This window comes from Callithrix jacchus, chromosome 18 (genome assembly GCF_049354715.1).
Source record: "Callithrix jacchus isolate 240 chromosome 18, calJac240_pri, whole genome shotgun sequence".
NCBI classification, from domain to species: Eukaryota; Metazoa; Chordata; class Mammalia; order Primates; family Cebidae; genus Callithrix; species Callithrix jacchus.
Genome location: NC_133519.1, coordinates 24,431,281 through 24,453,838, shown reverse-complemented (window position 1 = coordinate 24,453,838; position 22,558 = coordinate 24,431,281). Strand labels below are relative to the sequence as shown.

Sequence of the window (22,558 nt, the reverse complement as noted above, 5' to 3'; positions counted from 1 at the left end):
TGTCATCTGTAGCCTACCTTTATAACTAAAAGGACTGTCTTATTTCAGTTAAAGGTTAGTGTATAACGAAAGTAAATTTTTTTATATCTAAGTTCGTGGGCCCTTTGTATTTTTTGACAGGCCCTTTAGGGGATCATGATTCCTTTTATTAAAGGTTTCTTCAAATGTCTGGGGTCACTGACTGTCAGCTCAAAGAGTGAGATACTGGAAAGCTGATTGGGAGCTCTGGGTGACTGAATAGAATGAATAGTCTTCACTCTATGTTGTGGGATGCTCATCTTTATCTATGGATCTTTTCCTCTTGGAATTCAAATCTTTTCAGAGAAGAATCCACCAGTATTCTGCCTATGGAATATAAGAGTGCCTATGTTTTCATAGTCACTGTGTTCTCTTAGTCCTGCTAATCAAATTTGCTTTTGTGATTTAACTGAATGGATATAATATTACATATGTTCCCATTAAATAAAGTGATTCTAGAAAAGAGCATAACCTGTCTTTAATGTTTTGAAACCCTTAATTGGGCAAGAAAACTGGGCTATTGCTTATATTTAATTTTCACCTTAATTTTCCAGGAGCTTTCAAGTTGTGGATGGAATAAAAAAGAAAAATATAGTTCTGCACCAAATGCAGTTGCCTTCACAAGAAGATTCAATCATGTGAGTTTATAAATTTTAATACTGTATCTGAAATTCAGTTCTTCACTATATAATTTTTCCTTAAGAAATAATTTAACTTTTCACATCAGTTGTGTAATATTTTCAGCCAGTATCTCTCAAGTATTATCTCTGTGCATGATCTCTGTTTTTTTTCTCTGTCATTCCTATTGAAAATTTGTTGGAACCTGACATTCTTTCCTGCTTGTCTCTTAACCTTTCATATTTTTTGTCTTTGTGCTCCATTCTGAGTGATTTCCTCAAATCTACATTTCAGTTCACCGATTTTCTTCAGATGTGTTTTATCTCTTTCAAATCTGTATGCTTTTATACCGGTCATGCTCTTTTCTTATCTTTTAATTTATTTTATTTTTAAAATTTATTAATTTTCAGCAGCTTCTATATTATTATTAGAACTTCTTGGGGTATTACTGCTCTGTTTATGTTCATTCTTAAAGTGAATTTTTCAAAGATATATAATGAATTTTTTATCTTTGGCTTGAAAGCTCATGTCTATTTAAGCTTTATCCATGAGAATTTTGCTGCTGCCTCAATTGAGGGAGTATATATTCTAAGAGGCTTTTTATTTGCTTTTGTTAATATCCAGGGTTGTTGCAGATCTAAGACTATTTTTTATGTTTATTGTTGTGCTTCAAGCATCTTTGTACTTCTCTGTAGTAAAAATGTAAATACCAAATCCAGTTAAAGGCAGCCTATAGTTAACAAATTTTTATTTAAAAATTAATTTTTTTAATTTTTTTTTTAGAGACAGAGCCTCTGTCTGTCACCCAAGCTGGAGTACAGTGGTGCAGTCATAGCTCAATGCATCCTCAAACTCTTGGGCTCAACCAGTCCTCCTGCCTCAGACTCTAAGGTAGCTAGGACTACAGGCATGCACCACTATGCCAGACTAATTAAAAAAATATATTTTGTGGAGATGAAATCTCACTATGTTGCCCAGGCTTGTCTCAAACTCCTGGCCTCAAGCGATCCTCCTGCCTCAGCCTCACAAAGCACTGTGATTATAAGCATAAGCCACCATGCCCAGTCTAAATTCTTATGAGTTTTTCCTTTTTTCTCCTTGACCACCCAGAGCCTACATTACTACAGATGCACTTGTTTGTTGTTTCCCTTTTTCAAAGGAATTGAAAAATAAGTGAATTGCTTTAGTCTACCTTTTCACTGAAATTGTAGACCTTTGAGTAGCATTAGATAGAAATGGAGGAGTGGAGAGGTGTGAGGCCTTGTATTATGGCTTTGAAGTAGCATTAAATCCCAAGGCCCTATGTCACTGAGACAGGAAATCCTCCAAGGGCAGCTACAGTACCCACTCTTATAATCACTGCTTTGCTTTTAATTTTTGGTCTCTAGAGGAAATCCTTTATTTTTCTTCCAATTCATAAATACATTTTTTAAAAGTTTGTTAGATGTAACCCAGCAATTCTAGAGACTAAAAGCAAAAAATATTTTTTCATGTGAGTCCAGCAATTTTATGAAACCATGTCTTGGTGTTGGTTATTCTAGGTCAGCATTCTTAAATGTGGTTGGCTTTAATGGACTGTCATTTGGGAAGCACATGCACTTAGCCTTCTAGTATGGGGGTCTCAGGGTGGCTGGATTTATTACATAGTAGTTTAGGACTCTCCAAGAGAATGTTCCAGCAATCAAGGCAGGGGCTGCATGGTCTTTTATGGCCTTATCCTGGAAGTCATTGTCACTTTCGCTAATGCTTTCTTCATCAAAGCAGTCACAAGCCTGCCCAGATTCAGTAAGAAGTGATACACGTCCCAACTTTCAATGAGAGAGTGACAAAGAATGTGTGCTTAAAATCACCATCACATTTGTCTAAGCCAGGTGTTGTAGCGAGTCCCTATAGTTCCTGCTACTGGGAGGCTGAGACAGGAGGATCACTTAAGTCCAGGAGTTCAAGACCAGCTTGGGCAACATAATAAGATCTCATCTTAAAAAAAAAAACCAACACGTTGGCCAGGTAGAGTGGCTCACGCAGTAATCACAGCACTTTGGGAGTCCAGGGAGGCTGGTGGGTCACCTGAGCTCAGAAGTTTGAGAACAGCCTGGGCAACATGGCGAAACTGTGTCTTGACTAAAAAAAAATACAAAAATTAGGCCGGGTGCGGTGGCTCAAGCCTGTAATTCCAGCACTTTGGGAGGCCGAGGCGGGTGGATCACAAGGTCAAGAGATCAAGACCATCCTGGTCAACATGGTGAAACCCCGTCTCTACTAAAAATACAAAAAATTAGCTGGGCATGGTGGCGCGTGCCTGTAATCCCAGCTACTCAGGAGGCTGACGCAGGAGAATTGCCTGAACCCAGGAGGCGGAGGTTTCAGTGAGCCGAGATCGCGCCATTACACTCCAGCCTGGGTTACAAGAGTGAAACTCCATCTCAAAAATAGATAAATAAATAAATAGCATAATTAGCTGGGCATAGTGGCTCACACCTGTGATCTCACCTACTTAGGAGACTGAGGCAGGAGAATCACTTGAGCCTGGGAGGCAGAGGTTGCAGTTAGCCAAGATTACCCCACTGCACTCCAGCCTGGACAACAGAACAAGACTCTGGCTCCAAAACAAAATGAATCACCATAGTAATTGTCTTAAAATTTGCCCAACATTAAATTTAATTAAGTTGGTGAACTTGCACTTCAGATTTGAATTCATAGTTGGTATTTGGTAAGGTTATTATTAAGATTTCCATAGTATAACTTGATTTTTTTTTTAAGGAGTAACCTTATTAGAATTGGGGAGGATTATTGCTATTAGTAGACCAAGTACAGTAACAAGTACTAAGGTGACTTTGTAAAATATGTACACTTTACAGTTACATCTATATTTCTAAAATATGTGTAAAATACATAATGACATTTGTTTACAGATGAAAATTCCAAGTAAAATTTGAAATATTTCTCATTAAAAATGTGAAGAAATATGAGACAGTGGCATTATTTTTACACAGCGATTTGAAACTATATTCTGTAGTTAGATTTGTATAAGTTTGAACCAACTTAAGAGTGCTTTGACTTTGTTTTCATAGTCCATGAATTAAAATATGCTAAAATGTGCATGGACATATCATATAATAAGCAAATGATTCAGAATAGAGCATTTTAATATTGTATATCTAATCTGCCTTCTAATAAATTAGTTTTAATGATTTTTAATAGAAATCAAGAAGATGGTTTTATTTGAAAGAATTTCAAAATTTTTGAAATGCAGTTTTAATCTTAAAATGTTAGATATATTTTTGTTGCTTTGTTATTTTGTTTTGTTTACACCAAGAAAACCCTACTTGGGAATCTTCACTTATGATCCTCCTACTCTATGTAAATAAATGGCCATGTAGAAATTACACAGCCACAGAAAAACTTGCTTTCAGTAGCATCTTTTACAATGTTTAGTTTTAGAGCTTACCTAATTCTGCCAAAATGTTTTAAAATACAGCAAAACAAACTTTTACAAATTAAAAATCATAGTGATGTTTATTTAAAATTTTTATTTACAGGTAAGCTTTTGGGTTGTTAGAGAAATTCTTCATGCTCAAACATTAAAAATTAGAGCCGAAGTGTTGAGCCACTATATTAAAACTGCTAAGGTAAGAAAAACTTGTGTTTTTATTTTTGTGTTCAACCATTCATAAATGTTTGCAAGTGAATAAATATTTATAATGTTTCATTTAGTGTTCATCGATGCTGGAAAAATAAGGCCCATTGATTAAAGAAGTCAATTTTTAAAGTTGGATGTCTGCTTTCTCTGTCTTTTCCTTTAGTCTTCTTGTTTTCCTACCCTTTCTTTTATATCCTTCACCCCACTCTCTGAGTAGTGAATTATGTGATCTGTTTCACTGAATAAGTAAACAAAGGTTAGATTATGGTAAAGTATGATATTTATAAAATTTTGGACTATTCTGCAGGTGATGAAGAAAGCCATGAAGGATAAAGTAGGAGAATACTACTGCACTTCTGAAGTGAAATATGTGAAGAATAAGACTTTATTTTTAAGAGAATAATATATGTGATGTTACCACATTATTAACCGAACAATTATTGTGTGGCATAGATAATAAATACAGCAAGAGAAATGGAGCATGGATTTCAAAAGTAATTGGAAATTAGAGAGAAGGGTGAGACAGGCTGTTCACAAGAGGATACCAGGATTTTGTTAAAACTTGTAACAACTCTGAATTTAGCTGTAGGGGCAGAAAGGGAATGAGCCTTACCCTCTCTATCATGAAGGCTTAGGGCCGGCAGCTCTATAACAAAAGACAGGTTAATGAGAGAAAAGCATAGCAGATTTATTACATGCGCATAGAAGTCATACAAAGTACAAACTCAGAGCAGGGCCAAATGGTTGATGCTTAAATATCCTCTTCACTGGGGAGAGGGGAGTTTGGGGGAAGGGATGCATAGGAGTAAGTGACTTACAGGGAAAATGAATGAGCCCAGAGAACAAAGGCCTGAGACCAAGTTTCTCTGAGCTCTGGGGGAGGTGGCATCACAGGTTATGGGTGAGTGAATGGAGGAAACCATGTTAAGCAAAGACAGATACCTCAAGGAAATATCTCAGATAATCTGAGAGCTACCATCAGAAAGAATAGTTGGGGTAGCCTGTGGTTGAGTTCATTGTTCCTGGATCTGGACAAGGGAGAGGATACTCAGAGAAAGCCTACCTTTTCATTCCACCAATGTAGATTTTCTCTACAGATGTGAATCTCCTCCACAAAAGGCAGCTTTTCAGGGCTATTTCTGTCTGTAGGCCCTCTGAATAGCCATCTCAAAATATGCCAAAGAAGTATATTTTAGGATAATATATTTTTTATTTCTTTTAATGTTAAGTTCACTGAGAAGTATGGTAATTGTAGCCACGTTCACTCATTACTCTTGTCATAAATACAAAACTTAGCTTACCTGTGAATGAAAGAAGGTAGAATAAAATGAGAGTACCATGTTTACAATTATTGTAAGTCATAACTCTTCCATATTTTCCTTAAGAACATGGGAGCAATTGCATTCTAACATTCTGTGGCACTAGGTGGCAGAGCTAGCCTTCTACAAATTTGATATTTTGCAAAAGTGTCAAAATATCTAAAAAATTTTTTGTGGTCATGTGTTAGATATATGTATATATTTTTTGAGATGGAGTTGCACTCTGTGGCCCAGGCTGGAGTGCAATGGTGTGATCTTGGCTCACTGCAACATCGGCCTCCTGGGTTCAAGCGATTCTCACATCTCGGCTTCCCAAGTAGCTGGGACTACGGGTGCACACTACCACACCCGGCTAATTTTCATATTTTTAGTAGAAATGGGGTTTCACCATGTTGGCGAAACGCCTGACCTCAGGTGATCCACCTGCCTTGGCCTCTCAAAGTGCTGGGATCACAGGTGTGAGCCACTGCTCCTGGCCAATTCTGGTTTTTAACTAATAAAATTAATGATTCTTCTCCGTGAATTCTACATTATTATTTTCTGAATCTTTTAAGTATGTTCCACTCAAAACTACCAAATTTTGCTCAAACCTACCACTGTCTTCATCAAGTAGTCATTTAATTTCAGTTCAGACTTTGAGTTACTTTTGACAGCATTTACCTTCATACCAAGCTCTAAACCTATAATTGTTTTTTTCTTATTGTTGTCTCTTAAACTCTTCTATTCTGACTCTCTTTCTACTATATTGTTTATTATAAAACTAACAGGTCTCTTACTTGAGTATCGTATCAGTCTGCATTCTCCAGAGAGATAGAACCATGGCATTCTGTATATACATGTATAAAGAGATCTAAATATAAAATGTATAAATAGATTTTAGGAATTGATTTATACCATTGAAGGGGCTGGCAAGTATGAAATCTGTAGGGCAGGCCAACAGACTGGAAACTCAGGAGTTTAGGCAGTATTCTTGAGGCAGAATTTATTTTCCAGGAAACCCCAGTTTTCAGTATTAAGGCCTTTCAGCTGAACAGATGAGGTCCACACATTATCAAATGGAATTCCCTAAAGTCCACTGATTATAGTTGTTAACCACATCTATAAAATATCTTCATGATAACACCTAGATTAGGCTTTGCTTAAATAACTGAATCAAGTTGATAGTCTAGCCAAGTTGATACATAAAACTTACCATCACATAGATACAAAAGAATATAAGAATATTTAAAGTAGCAAAAGAATCATAATGTGGATACCCATGCATGCACCCACTTAGCACTGGGAATTTTCATATACCTCTTCATATGCCACCTCCTTTTCTTCTACTACAGTGGGAACTACTGCCTTGAATTTTATGTTTGCTTTTCTTTTACAGCTTATGTGTTTCTGAATAATACATTGTTGCAAATGTATGCTTTAGGATTTTGTTTAAATTGAATTATTATTTCATATTTGCTTTTATACCTTTATAACTAGGCATTGTTACTTAATGGTTTTAGGAGTAGCTCTGTTGTAGAGTATCCTGTTTGCATATATCACAAATTATTCAATGTATTTTGGATTATTTCCAGATTTTTGCTATTATAAGCCCTGCTGCCATGAGCATTCTTGTGAGTCTCTTGGTATTTATGTGAAGGTTGAAGCCCTAGAAATACAGAGTTCGTACTAGCAGTGAAATTGCTGAGTCTCTTTTTTTTTTTTTTTTTTTTTTTTTTTTTAAGACAGGATCTTGTTTTGTCACTTAGGCTGAAAGCCAGGGGTGCAAACCCTAACTCATTGCATCCTTGACCTCCTGGGCCCAAGCAGTCTTCTCACCTCAGCCTACTGAGTACTTGGGATTAGCCACCACCCCTGGCTAATTTCCTTTTTTTTTTTTTTAAAGACAAGGTCTCACTGTGTTGCCCAGGCTGGTCTTGAACGCCTGTGCTCAAGTGATCCTCCCACATTGGTCTCCCAAAGTGCTGGGATTACAAGTGTGAGCCACTATACCCATCCCCTCATCATTTTAATTTTGTTATAAGTAAACTCCAAACTGGTTATATTGATATATTCTAACTAGCAATTTATGAAGATGCCTGTTGCTCCACATCCATGTCACCACCTGATATTGTCAATATGTTTCATTGTTGCCAATTCTGGTGGATGTGAAATGTATCTCATTTTAGTTTTAATAGCCTTTCATTGAATCTGAAAGGAGTGAACATCTCTTCTATATTGGCCATTTAGGTTTTCTCTCTCAAAGGTCTGTTTAAGATTTGGCATTGGTCTTTTATTGACTGCAGTCTCCGCCTCCTGGGTTCATGCAATTCTCCTGCCTCAGCCTCCCAGGTAGCTGGCATTACAGGTTCACACCACTATGCCTGGCTAATTTTTGTACTTTTTTTAGTAGGACGGGGTTTCAAGACGCTGGCCAGGCTAGTCTCAAATTCCTGACCCCAGCTGATCCGCCCGTCTTGGCCTTCCAAAGTGCTAGAATTACAGGGGTGAGCCACCACGCCTGGCAGTCATTCATTGATTTTTATATGAGTTCTTTATATGACTCTAGATGCTAGTTTGCATCAGCTCTGTCTGTATATTCCTGTTTGTGGCTTGTTTTGTCACTTTTTCATACTATTTTCTGATTTACATGTTCTTAATTTTAGTAGTCAGATTTACTGATCTTTAATTTCTTTCTTGGTCTGTTCTGGCTGCTGTAACAAAAATACCATAAACTAGGTGGCTTATAAAAACAAACATCTAGACCAGGCACGGTGGCTCACCATCTCTACTAAAAATACAAAAAATTAGCTGGGCATAATGGCACATGCCTGTAATCCCAGCTACTTGGGAGGCTGAGGCACGGGAATCTCTTGAACCTGGGAGGTGGAGGTTGCAGTGAGCCGAGATTATGCCATTTCACTCCAGCCTGGGCAACAAGAGGGAAACTTCGTCTCATAAAAAAAATAAATTCTAGAGAACTGTGAGGATTAAATTTAATATCAAGATGTCAGCAGATTCAGTGTCTGATAAGGGCCCATTTCTCATAAGGCCCTTCTTGTTGCAACAGAGTTCCTTCAATCACTTTCCCAAACAACATACCTTCCATACTGCCCCGCCAACACACCCACTGCTGCATTTCTGTAGATGAAGGCTGTTCTGGGAATTTATGTAAGTGGGATCCTACAGAAAGCTGTTGCTTGTGGCTGGCTTCTCTTGCTTACCATGTTGATAAGATTCATCCACGTTGCATGTTTTCAGAAATTCTTTTATTGCTAAGTAGATTTCCAACTTATGGATATTCCACAGTGTTTTGTTTTTTTTTTATCATTTTCTTATTGCACATTTGTTTTACCTTTGGCTTTTATGAATAAAGCTATTGTGGACATTTTTGTGAAATACGCATTTTTTTCTTGATTATACCTAGGAATGGTGGACCTGCTGGGTTATAGATGAGGAATATGTTTTAACTTCATTAGAAACTGCCAAATATTCTTATTTTCCAACATAACCCTGTTGATTTTACCACTTTAAATTTCAGTCAGCAATAAGAGTCTTCTAGTTACTCCACGCATCTTGATGTTTAATTTTTTTTTTTTAATTTTGGCCGTTCTTTTCGGTGTGTAGTTGTATCTTATTGTGGTTGTAATTTGTATTTCTCTAATGATAGTGATGGTTGAGTATATTTTCATATGTACATGAATCATTTGGATATTTTGTTTTGTGATATTATCCTTTCAAATCTTTTGCCCGTATTTTTAATAGGATTGTTTGTCTTATCAAGTCGTAGGGATTTTCTAAATGTATTCTGAATACAAACCCTTTTCAGAAATTCATATTTTTTTTTCCAGTCTGTGGCTTGCCTTTTTATTTTCTTAATGTTGTCTTTTGGTTAGTGAACAAAAGTGTTCAATTTTGATGTAGCCCAATTCGTTATTTTTATCTTTGTGGTTAGTGTTTTTTGTGTCATGTTTAATAAATCTTTGCCTAATCTAGGGTCATAAAGACATTTTTCTTTGATCACTCCTAGAAGTATTATAGTTTGAAGTGATCCATCCTGAATTAATTTTTTTTTTTTTTTTTTTTTGAGATGGAGTGTCTCTCTTGTCAGCCAGGCTGGAGTACAGTGGTGCAGTCTCAGCTCACTGCAACCTCTGCCTCTTGGGTTCAAGCTATAGCTATTGTCCTGCCTCAGCCTCCAAGTAGCTGGGATTACAGATGTGCACCACCACACGCAGTTAATTTTTGTATTTTTGGTAGAGTTGGGGTTCCACCATATTGACCAGGCTAGTCTAGATCTCTTGACCTCAGGTGATCCGCACACCGTAGCCTCCCAAAGTGCTAGGATTACAGGTGTGAGCCACCTCGTCTGACCAAATTAATTTTTGTGTATGGTGGAAGGTGTAGGAGTCAAGGTTCATTTTTTTTTTCTCATAAGATTATCTAGGCTGGGTGCAGTGGCTCACACCTGTAATCCCAGCACTTTGAAAGGCCAAGGCAGGCGAATCACCTGACATCAGGAGTTCAAGACCAGCCTGGCCAACATGGTGAAACCCCATCTCTACTAAAAAATACAAAAATTAGCTGGATGTGGTGGCACAGTCCTGTGATCTCAGCTACTTGGGAGGCTGAGGCAGGAGAGTCGCTTGAACCCCAGGAGGTGGAGGTTGTGGTAAGCCGAGATCATGCCACCGTACTCCAGCCTGGGTGACAGAGCGAGACTCTGTCTCAGAAAAAAAAAAAAAGGAAATAAAAAGAGAAAGAATATCTAATTGTTCTATCCATTCCTTTCCTCTGTTTAACTGCTTTGACATTTTGGTTGAAAATTACTTGGTCAAATATGTATGTGTAGATATAGTTCTGTTCCATTGATTTATTTGTCTCTTCTTATTCCAGTATCTCTTTGTCTTAATTACTGTAGCTTTACAGTAAGCTTTGAAATCTGATAGTGTTCTAATGTTCTTTTCTTCTTCAAGATTGTCTTGGCTGTGCTATCTCCATTTTATGTCTATAGAAATTTTAGAATTAGCTTGTCAGTTTCTGCAACATGGCCTGCTTGCATTTTTGATTGAGGTTTTATTGAATTTATAGATCACTTTGGGAAGAATTGATGACAATATTAAGACTTTAAATCCATAAACATGGCATATATCTGTTTAAGTTTTCTTTAATTTCTCTTAACAATGCTTTATTTTCAGTGAAGCACTCTTGCAAATCTTTATTTCTAGATGGCCAGTGTTCTGATGTTACTGTAAATGTTTTTCCATCTCATTTTCTAATTGTTCGGTGCTATATATGCAATCATGTCATCTGGAAATAAAGGCAGATTTCACTTCTTCCTTTCTGACTTTTCTACCTTTAAACATTGTATTTAAAAGAATGGTAGAGACTGGTGTAAAGATTCTCTTCTCCTGGGTTGCTGAAGACCAATCCTCTGTGAGGGAACAAGGAGAAGCTGAGTTTTCTGGCCAGGCATTTAATCCTAGCATTCTGGGAGGCCAAGGCGGGCAGATCACCTGAGGTCAGGAGTTCAAGACCAGCCTGGCCAACATAGTGAAACTTCCGTATCTACTAAAAATACAAAAATTAAGCAAGCGAGGTGGTACACACTTGCGGTTCCAGCTGCTCAGGAGGCTGAGGCAGGAGAATTGCTTAAACCGGGAGGTAGAGGTTGCAGTGAGCCAAGATCAGGACACTGTACTCCAGCCTGGGCAATAGACCATGTCTCCAAAAAAATAAAGAGAGAGAGAAGCTAATTTTTCTGATCCAATTAGGAATTGAGGTGGATAGGGTTGAGTTTTAGCTTTAGTTAGTTTGAAATCACCTCTGGTTACAAATGACTCAGGGCAAAATCTGTACTTTGTATGGTGCAGGCCACTTCCTCTAGCAGGACCCTGTTATCTCAGTCCCAGAGATCTCTCTCTCTGCTTTCTAACCCAGCTGTCAGCCTCCAGCACTGACACACAGTAAAGAAAATTCTATTAGGAGTGAATCAGTGGACACAAGAACCAACTCTAGGTTTGAGACTCCTACAGATTCTAGTCTGTTGTATCAGCCCACAAGGTTGTAAAAACACTGGGTTCTTCTTACTTTAGCAAGATCTGGCCATTAGAGGCTTCATCTTTGCTTAGCCTTGTAGAGATTAAGCATATGCCCTCAGGGGGAAAAACTGTTTAAAGCCTGGGTTTTGTTGGTTTTTTTTTAATGGTAGAATGTATTTGTGTCCACAACTCTCCAGTGTCTTTAATAAAATGGTTTTCTGTTTTTCTGTTTTGTTTTCTTGCTGTTATGGCTAGAACAATGATTTCTCATGCCATTCTATAGCTTAGGCAAAAGCTACAAGTTCAGCGTGAGGTTTTTGTTGTTTCTATTTGTTTATTCTTTCTTTCTTTTTTTTTTTTTTTTTTTTTTGAGACAGGGTCTTGCTGGGTTGTCCAGGCTGTATAGTGCAGTGGCACAATCATGGCTCACCACAACCTCTGTCTCCTGGTCTCAAGCAGTCCTTCCATCTCCCAGCCTCTCAAGTAGCTGGGACTATAGGCACATGCCACCACGCCTGGTTAATTTTCTTTTTTTTTTTTTTTAATAGAAACAAGGTTTTGCTATGTTGCCCAGGCTGGTCTTGAGCTCCTGGGCTCAAGCAATCCGCCAACCTCAGCCTCCCAAAGTACTAGGATTACAGGTGTGAGTCACCACACTTGGCCTTGGTTTATTCTTACTATGAAGTAATTGGGGCTACAAACTTTCATAAGATCCTTTCCCTCTTCCATTAGCACCGTGGTTCACAACAGGCACTGTCGCCTTGCAGTCTCTTGATGGTGGGTGAAGATTGCTTCTATCCTGCTCTTACACTCAGGCTGAGTCCCTCAGTGTCTCTGCTTTATGCAATGAGGGTCTCTTATTGGAACCCCCACCATAGATAAAGTTAGGGACTGATTACTCTGTACGTTTATAGAACCCTATATATAATTTTATTCTAGAAATACGAAAATACGATTTGTATTTGTTTGTTTTCATGTCTGTCTCACTAGACTGAAGCTTCTTGATAGGTTTTTCTCATTTTTGTATATGCAGTCTAATATGGTGCCTAGTATAATAAATGCTTGAAATGCGTTTGTCCAATGGTTTCCCAATTAGATTATATAACCTTGTGTAAAGGTTTATTATATTATGTTTTGTGTTACTAATTTATTTTGTTTTTATTTGTTTTCTTTGGGTTTTCAATTAAATGTTCTATCCATAGCATTTTCTAGACCTGGGGCTTACCTGGGAGTAGGATTAAGACAGTTGTAAAATGATTGGTTTTTAGACAGTACTTGTAGGATGTAAGCATCGGGTAATATTTAAAAATCTGAGAAATTAGCAATAAATATCATGCAGCTCCCATGGCAAATTGTTGGAAACTAGTGTTAGGAATTTTTGCATGCAGACTGTAAAATCAGTGTCTCAGCATCAATGAGAAAAAAAAGATCTGGGGATTTAGGTAGGAGGAAGCAGAAAATTGAGGAAGACTGTGAAAGGCAGGTTTCTCCCTTGCCCTGGAATAATGGGAGTACTGAATAGGAAACCAAATAAGAATCCTGGATGTTGACCCTTTCTTGAAACTTGAAACATAAAGCAGAGGCTTAGTAATAAGGGAGACTTTACTAGAAACCAGCCTTCTTGATCATACCATGTAAACTTAATGTGAGACATAACCTTGGTTTTCTTAATATATTACTGAACTAGAGGTAGATTTATTCTCAGAGCTTGGGGACAATGCCAGGGTAGACAATGTAAGTTCTGTTGTGCATCAGAACAACTTAGTGTAAACAATGTGGGTAGTCAAAAGACAAACCTCAATAATGAAGGTAATATATACTGGAATGCTATATCAGTTGCCAAGATTGTACTTGTTAGTCTAAATTTTTTCTTATATTCATGTTTCTTTTTCATCCCTCTCCCCCATTATTTTTTTTAATCTTCAGAAACTATATGAGCTGAATAACCTTCATGCACTTATGGCAGTGGTTTCTGGCTTACAGAGTGCCCCAATTTTCAGGTTGACTAAAACATGGGCGGTGAGTAATATTCTTTAATGAAAGGTTTGACTTCCTGTGGGAAGGAAAGCTGTATTCATTTCCTTTATAATTATCATTAAAGTTAATATAATGATCATAGATAAGAATTTTTAAATGGCTTTGTACTCTATTCTTTGATACCTTCATTTTTTCTCCTTAAGCAATACACTGGTATAAGGTAATTTTTGGGTACAGTTCGGTGCTTGGTTTTTGCTCTTTAGAGAATCATTTTTGTTGAAACACTTTCAGTATCTTTGACAGCATAGTGTTTAATAGTCAGCTGATGGGAAGGTATGAATACAGAAAAATGCATTTAATTGTGAAGATTATGCTTTTGAAAGGTTTGAGGAGTATCTAAGTTGTAAGTTTCAAAAAAATTTACCGATTATAATTTTCATTATTTTTTTTAATGAGTAAACCTTAGATTTTTTTTCTTAGAAACAATGGAAAACCTGGTGATTAACATGGAATTATTTGCTCTCGCTGCATATGCTGATGTTGTTATTTTAATCATAATTGGTTCTATTACTTATATAAGATCAGAGTATGAATTTTGACCCCTGCAAAGGTGTGTATTTTCATATTTGAGTAGCATAATACTGTACTCAATCTTTTCAGGTATTTTTCATTTAGATTTTATATAAGTAAAATTTTACATTCAACTAAGTTTATTTATATTCAATACTATTTAATGTTAAAGATCAATAATTTTGTTTAGAATCTATTACATTTTGTATAAAGGATCAATATGTTTTTAAGGTTCTATGGTAAAATCATAACTGACTTTTTAAAACATTTTTTATTACTAAAATATAAGTGTTTTTAATTAAAGTGCTACTTTTGCTTTTTATAGTATCTGAAGAGACAGATGTTTCTCATGAAAACCAGTGTAGATTTCTATATTGGAAAAAACATTAGTGTGGAAAAACTTATTATCCCTTTTAAATTTCTTTCTTTTTTTTTTAATGGAAACACCTGGGTGTGAAGGGTTTTCTCTAAAAAAATTCTTTTTAATAGTTATGGCCTTATTGTCTTTTCTTAAAATTTGAATTTCATGGAGGAATGGAAATGATTATAAATATACAGTTTTTAATTCTGTCTTTAAAATTTCAGGGAAAAGAATTAGAACAGTTATGAATTCTATCTTTAAAGTTTCAGGGAAAAGAATTGTACTCTAATCATGAAAAAAAATATTTTTATATTTTGAGCTCAGGCTGGAGTGTAGTAGCATGATCATAGCTTACGGCAGCCTCCAACCCCTGTGCTTCAGAGGATCCTCCAGCCTCAGCCTCCCAAGTAACTGGACTGCAGGCACATGCCACCATGCCCAACTAATTTTTTAAAAAGTTTTTGTAGTGATTGTTTTCCAGGCTGCTTTCAAACACCTGACCTCAAGCAATCATCCCACCTTAGCCTCGCAAAGTATTGGGATTACAGGCATGAACCAGTATGCCCAGTCCTATGCTCTTATTTATGATTTGGTTTATTAATGAGATACATTGGCCAGAAGTTAATTTTTGTTTTCCTTGAAGATATTTTCATTGTCTCCCTTACCTATTTGCATGGAAAATAATAATTTTTATTTGGTAACAGCTCCATTATTTATCTGAATAAAACTTTTGATGGTTTGTATTACATTTTAAAATATTTCATACTGTGCTATGTACTCTGTAATTGCTTGACATACAATAGTGAACGGTCTAGACAAAAGTTTCATTCTCATACAGCTAACCTTCTGCTGAGAAAAAGAAATTGCAAATAAATAAATGACATAAATAGTGTTAAATGCTCTGAAGAAAAATAGAAAGGCAGACAGGACAGTACTGTGTTATGTATCATGTAAGAGAAACTAATAAATGACAATTCAGTAGAGACATGAAGGAATTGTGGGAACCATTATTTCGATATCTGGGAGAAGAGAATTCCAACTAGAGGTAATAGCAAGTAAAAAGACCCAGTTACATTGAAATAGTAGAGTGGTCAGTGTTGACAGTAGAATAAGCTAGGAAGGTACCTGGTGGTAGGAGATGATTTCAAAGAGATGGCATGAATCAGATAATGAGGGTGCTGTTTACTCATATTCAGAGAGGTATAGAGAAGAACCATTATGGGCTGGGGTTCTATTTTACACATACTGTGTTTGAGTTGGCTAGTAAACATCCACATGAACTGTAACATCAGAGTTAGATACACAAGTTTAAGAGAGTGGTTGGGGCTAGAGAGAGTTTTTTTTTTGTTTTTTTTTTTTTGAGACGGAGTTTTGCTCTTGTTACCCAGGCTGGAGTGCAATGGCGCGACCTCGGCTCACCGCAACCTCCGCCTCCTGGGTTCAGGCAATTCTCCTGCCTCAGCCTCCTGAGTAGCTGGGATTACAGGCACATGCCACCGTGCCCAGCTAATTTTTTTTTGCATTTTTAGTAGAGACGGGGTTTCACCATGTTGACCAGGATGGTCTCGATCTCTTGACCTCGTGATCCACCCGCCTCCTCCCAAAGTGCTGGAATTACAGGCTTGAGCCACCGCGCCCAGCCTAGAGAGAGATTTTTATGATCATCACCATAAAGTATTTGAAGCTAGATGGGATCACCTAAGGAGGGAGCATAGATGAAAAGCCCTGGAAACCTCCAGGGTTCCCAAGTAGAGATTGGAAAAATGAGGAGAAATCAACAAAAGAAATTATGGGTAGGTCACAGTTTTTCACAGTGAAGTGAAGGGAATGTTTCAAGAAAGAGTAATCACTTTTGTCAAATGCTACTAATAATTTGAATAAGGTGCAAAGTTTTAGATGACCTGACAATTGAAAAGGATTGGTGACCTCAGGAAGAGCAATTTCAGTAGAGAGGTGGGGTGAAAAACTGACTGGAATTGAGAAAATGGTGATGAAGAAGTGGGACAGCCAATAAGGAGAATGCTTTTGAGGAATTTTCCTGTAAAGGGCTACAGCATGGTGTTGTAGAGAAATATGGTACCTGGAAGGGAATGTGAGACCAAAGATTTCTGGTATTTTGTTTTGTTTTAGAAATGGCATCAATGGCAATATGTTTCATGCTGGTGACAATAATCTAGTAGAATGAAAAAAATGACAAGAGAGTGAGGGATTACACCAGTGATATGCTTGCTTAGATGAAAGGAAATTAGATCTAGTCTATTGTATCAGTAAGAGTGTATCCATTTTAACAGCTGGGAAAGGGAATGCATTTGGTTACAGATACAGGTAAGTTGGTAGATTTGGTGGTGGGATTCTTAGAAGTTTTTCTGATCGTTTTGTTTGCACAGACATAAAAAAGCAAGGTCTTTAGTTGAGAGTGATATGGGAGAGGTATTGGAGGGTTGCAGAAAGAGGAGAGGATATGAGGGTCACCTGGAGAGTGTGAGAGTGCATTAACTAAGAAAATGTACTAGGTTTGGTAGACCTTATGAAGGATCCGTCTGCTTGAGACTTTTTTTTTTATCATGAATGAAAAGTAAAATCAGTCAGCAGAGTTACGTATTTTCCAGCCAGGTTCAGATATTCAGCATAAGTTTTCAGTTGTGCCAAGAGTTACGCTTAACCAGAGTTGGGATTTTTAGAGGCTTTTGTACCAGAGGGGTTAAGGGTAGCACAAGAGGTGAAAGAGGGAAAATATAGGAGTTGTTTTATTGACAGATGAGGAAACTAAATCAAGTAAAAGGAGGGAGATAATGAACAGTGAAAAGGTATTCTGGTCACTGGATTGGAAGCCACAGTGGAGTCAAATAATCACTGGATTGAGAATGAGAAAGGGAGTGCAAGCTGAGGGTGATAGAAGATAAGATCACTGGAGCAGAAGTCAAGAAATTAAGAAACCAGAGTGTTGGGAGTGTTATCCCCATGAAGGTGGCAATCACCAAAATATATGACAAGAATAATTTTGGTTCATGAATTTTTTTTTCTCCAACTACTAAAATCTTCAAGATACAGGAGAAGAGTGACTTGCAGATCTGTAAATGACAGTTGTGATCTAGGGTTCTCTTGTTTAATATGGTAGCCATTAGCCGCATGTGGCTATTAAATTTAAATCATTAAAATTATATAAAATTAAAAATTTAGTTCTTTGATCATACTAGCCACATTGCAAGTGCTCAGTAGTCACATGTGGCTAGTGGCTATCTATCATATTGGACTGCACAGGCATAGATTTTCATCATCACAAAATTCTACTGGACAACACTGATCCTAGTACTTTCAACTTAATAGAGGCTAGAGGATTTTAGGGAGCAGGGTGAGATCATGAGCTGGAAGAAATTGTGAAGAGCAAAGAGCAAAGATTACACCTGACCTACCTCCAGGCATATGTTACAAGGTTTATAAGAAAAGAAAGGGAATACTTGGCAGAAAAGATTAAGGATAGGAGTTTTGCAGAGTATGGACCATGAGTTCAAGAGGATACAGTTGGGAAGGTTTGCGATGGTTTTGTTTTGTTTTTAACCGATAAAGGGAAGGTACCAAAAACACTACAACATTCTATATAAGGAAAATAATTAGGAGCATTTTCTTTAACATGAAGGAAAAGGATGCCCAATTTCACTGTTTTATTCAATATACAATTGCTATTGAATATGTTTTAATGTTTATAACAGAATTATTCACAGTAGTCAAAAGGTTGGAACAACCTAAACGTCTATCATTGGATGAATGAATAGATAAAATGTAGTATATACGTACAGTGGAATATTCATCTACCTTAAAAAGCAGTGAAATTCTGAGACAGTGCACCATGGATAAACCTTCAGACAACATGCTAAGTGAAATAAGCCAGACATAAAAGAACAAATACTGTGTAATTCCTGTAATTCCACTTATATGAGGTACCTAGAGTAATTAAATTCATACAGACAGAATCAAGATTGGTGGCTGTCAGTGATGGGGAGAAATGGATTTGGGAGTTATTGTTTAATGAGTATGGAGTTTCATTTTAAGAAGATGAAAAAGTTTTGGATATGGATGTTGGTGATATCCTTAAAATGTACACTTAAAAATGGTTAAAATGGTTAATTTTATGTTAAGTATATGTTTTACCACAGTTTTAAAAAAATAGGTTTTCTTACAGTGCTTGACTATATGAAAAATATACAAAATCAGTTATATTTGAAACAGTTAACAAGTATTATTTAAAAGGACATCATTTACAATATCAACAAAAGAAACAAAATATCAAACAATAAGTGGAATAAAATTTGTAAGGCTTATATGCAGAAATTTATAAAACTTTACAGGAAGTCATTAAAAAGGAACTAAATAGAGGGAGCAATAGACCATGTTCGTGGATAGAACTATTAGAGTTCTAACAGGCTTTTGAAACTGTAAAATAAACTGAATGTTACTAAATAAATGAATTTAGTAACATTCGAAGATAAAAAATCAACACACAAAAATAAGTTGCATTTCTATACATTAATAACAAACTATCTGAAAAATTAAGAAAATTTCATTTACAATAGCAGCAAAAGAATAAAATATTTAGGAATAAATTTAACCAAGGAGGTGAAAAATCTGTGCACAGAAAACTATAAAACATTAATGAAAGAAATTAAATAAGATACAAATAAATGGAAGGATATTCTGTGTTTGTGCACGGGAAGAATTCATGTTGTTAAAACATCCATACAGCCCAAAGCAATCTACAGATTGAGTGCAATCACTGTCAAAATTTCAGTAACATTTATCACAGAAATAGAAAAACAATTTTAAAATTTACATGGAACAAAAAAAGTCTCAGAATAGCCAAAAGCAATCTTGAGCAACAACAAAGCTAGAGGCATCATACTCTCTGATTTTAAAATATACTGCGAAGCTGTAGTAAATCAAAATATTATGGTTAGCATAAAGCAGATATGTAGACAAATGGAGCAAAATAAAGAGCCCAGAAATAAATACACACATTTACAGTCAATTGATCTTCAACAAAAGTGACAAGAACATACAATGGGAAATGATAATGTCTTCAATAAATGGTGTCAGAAAAACTGAATGTCCACAGGCAAAAGAATGAAACTGGACCCTTATACCATCTGCAAAAATGAACTCAAAATATATTTAATACTTAAACGAGACCTGAAGCTGTAAAACTACTAGAAGAAAACACAGGGGAAAAGTTTCTTGGCATTGTATCTGGACAATAATTTTTTGGATATGACCCCAGAAGTACAAGCCACAAAAGAAAAAATGTACAAATGGGATTGCATCAAGCCAAAAACTTTTGTAGCAAAGGAGACAGTCTATGGAATGGGAGAAGGTATTTGAAAACCTGATAAGGGGTTAATATCCAAAATACCATCATGTATGGCTTAACAGTGAGGATACTTTCTGAGAAATGTGTCATTCGGTGATTTTGTTGTTCAAACATCATAGAGTATAATCACACAAACCCTAGATGGCATAGCCTGCAATACACCTAGGCTACATGGTACAGCCTATTGCTTCTAGACTGCAAACCTGTACAGCATGTTAGTGTACTGAATAGGCAATTGTAACACAGTGGTATTTCTATATTTAAACATAGAAAAGGCACAGTAAAAAAATACAGTATCTATGGGACCATTGTTGTATATGCAGTTTGCTCTTGACTGACATGTCATTATGCCGCACATGACTATATAAGGAAGTCAGACAATAAGAAAACAACCCAATTTAAAACATGGGCAAAGGATCTGAGCAGATGTTTCTCAAAAGAAGACATACACATGTCTAGCAGGTATTTGAAAAGGTGCTCGACATCACTAATCATCAGGGCAATGCAAATCAAAACCGCAATAATCTATCATCTCACACATGTTAGAATAGCTATCATCAAAAAGGCAAAAGGTAACTAACAGGTATTGGTAAGGATATGGGGAAAAGGGAACTCTTGTACAGTGTTGATGGGAATGTAAATTGGTACAGTCATGGAAAACAGCATGGAGATTCCCCCAAAAATAATAATAGAAAAATTACTTGATCCCGCAATCCCATCTCTAAGTATATATCCAGAGAAATTGAAATTGACTCCTACATTCATTTTAGCATTGTTCACAGTGGCCAAGATACGGAACCAACCTAAATATCCATTAGCAGATGAATGGATAAAGAAAAGGTGGTTTATATACACGATGGAATACTATCCAGCCTTACATTTACAACAACATGGATGAATTTGGAGATCATTATTCTCAGTGAAATAAGCTAGATACAGAAAGACAAGTACTGTACAATTTCACTTATCATTGGAATCTTAACAGGTTGAACTCAGAAGCAAAAAGTAAAAGTATTGTTGCTGAGGGGCAGGGAAATGGGGAAATGTTGGGTCAGTGTGTACAAAGTTTGGGTTATATAGAACAGGGGTCTCCAAACTCTGGCTGCTGACCGGTAACGGTCCATGGCCTGTTAGGAACTGGGCCACACAGCAGGAGGTGAATGGCAGGCAAGTGAGTATTGCCACATGAGCTCCACCCCCATCACATCAGCAGCAGCATTAGATTCTCATAGGTGCATGAACCCTGTCATGAACTCCACATGTGAAGGATCTAGGTTGTGTGCTCCTTATGAGAATGTAATGCCTGATGATCTGAGGTGAGCAGTTTCATCCCTGAACCATTCCCCATCCATGTTCATGGAAAAATTGTGTTCCACAAAACTGGTCCCTGGTACGAAAAAGATTAGGGATCACTAATGGAGAGAGAATAAGTTCTGGAGATCTAATGTACAGCATGATGACTATAGTTGACTATAGTTAATAAAACTATATTGTATACTTGAACAACTTTTGTAAGAGAGAGGATCTTTTTTTTTTTTTTTAAATGGAGTCTCGCTCTATCACCCAGGCTGTAATGCAGTGACGCAATCTTGGCTCACTGCAATCTCCACCTCCCAGGCTCAAGTGATTCTCCTGCCTCAGCCTCCTGAGTAGCTGGGATTACAGGTGCCCACCACCACACCTAGCTAATTTTTGTATTTTTAGTAGAGATGGTGTTTTGCCTTGTTGGCCAGGCTGGTCTTGAACTCCTAACCTCAAGTGATCCACCTGCCTTGTAATCCCAAAGTGCTGGGATTACAAGCTTGAGCCAAGATGTCTGGCCTACGAGAGTGAATCTTAAATGTTCTTACCGTACTAATATATACATAAGAAGTAACTAACTTGTGAGATGATGAATATGTTAATTAGCTTGATAATTTCATAATATATATGTGTATTAAAACATGTGTACCTCAAGTATATACAATTTAAATTTGTCAGTTGTACCCCAGTACTGCTTGTGGGAAATTGGTTATAAAATTTGTATGGAAATTTAAAGGTTCAGGAATAACTGAAGAAGTCAGTGGGAGTTGGGGACATAAGCGCTTGCCCTAACAGACGTCAAGATATACTATATTATTTGGACAGTGTATGATTCCTGCAGGTTTAGGCATATCTACCAATGAAACAGAATGAAGAACCCAGAACTACCTCCTTGTTTTTATAGAACTCTGATATATGTATGACAGTGATGGCATTGTAGGTTGGCGAAGAAGTGAGGGGCTGTTTATTAATTGGAGCTGCAAATTGGTCTCCAGTTTGGGGGAAAAATGAAATCAAGCCCCTCCCCATTTACAAAAATCCTTGTGAGATGATTAGGGCTTAAATGTGAAATGAAAAGAAGGAAACATATATGTGAATATCTCTCTTGTTTAGCATAAATAGATTTCTGGCTTGGGATAAGTAAGGATGTTTTAGATAAGATACAGAAAGCTCCAACAATGAAAGAAAAGATAATAAATTTTGGCATGTTAAAGTAAGAATTTCTGTTCATCAAAAGGTATTTTAAAATTGAAAAGAGGATGCGGGGGGTGGGGAAATATGTGCAGCAGTTGTCCAACTAGAATATGTCTAACACAAGAATTTGCATCCAGAATATATAAAGACCTCTAACAAAGCAAAAAGAAAAATTAGCAT

The 22,558-nt window shown here is 36.7% G+C and overlaps 1 protein-coding gene across 12 annotated transcripts in view; it reads left to right on the top strand.

The window, feature by feature from the left end:
* The window catches only part of RALGPS2 (Ral GEF with PH domain and SH3 binding motif 2), a 188,104-nt gene that overhangs the window by 80,128 nt on the left and 85,418 nt on the right, over nt 1–22,558 (top strand). For all 12 annotated transcript variants that reach the window (XM_035279976.3, XM_035279969.3, XM_035279974.3 and 9 more), the window contains 3 exons: nt 573–656; nt 4,176–4,265; nt 13,539–13,631. In XM_035279976.3, coding sequence (XP_035135867.1) covers nt 573–656; nt 4,176–4,265; nt 13,539–13,631 — 267 coding nt within the window. The remainder of the gene's footprint in view (nt 1–572; nt 657–4,175; nt 4,266–13,538; nt 13,632–22,558) is intronic.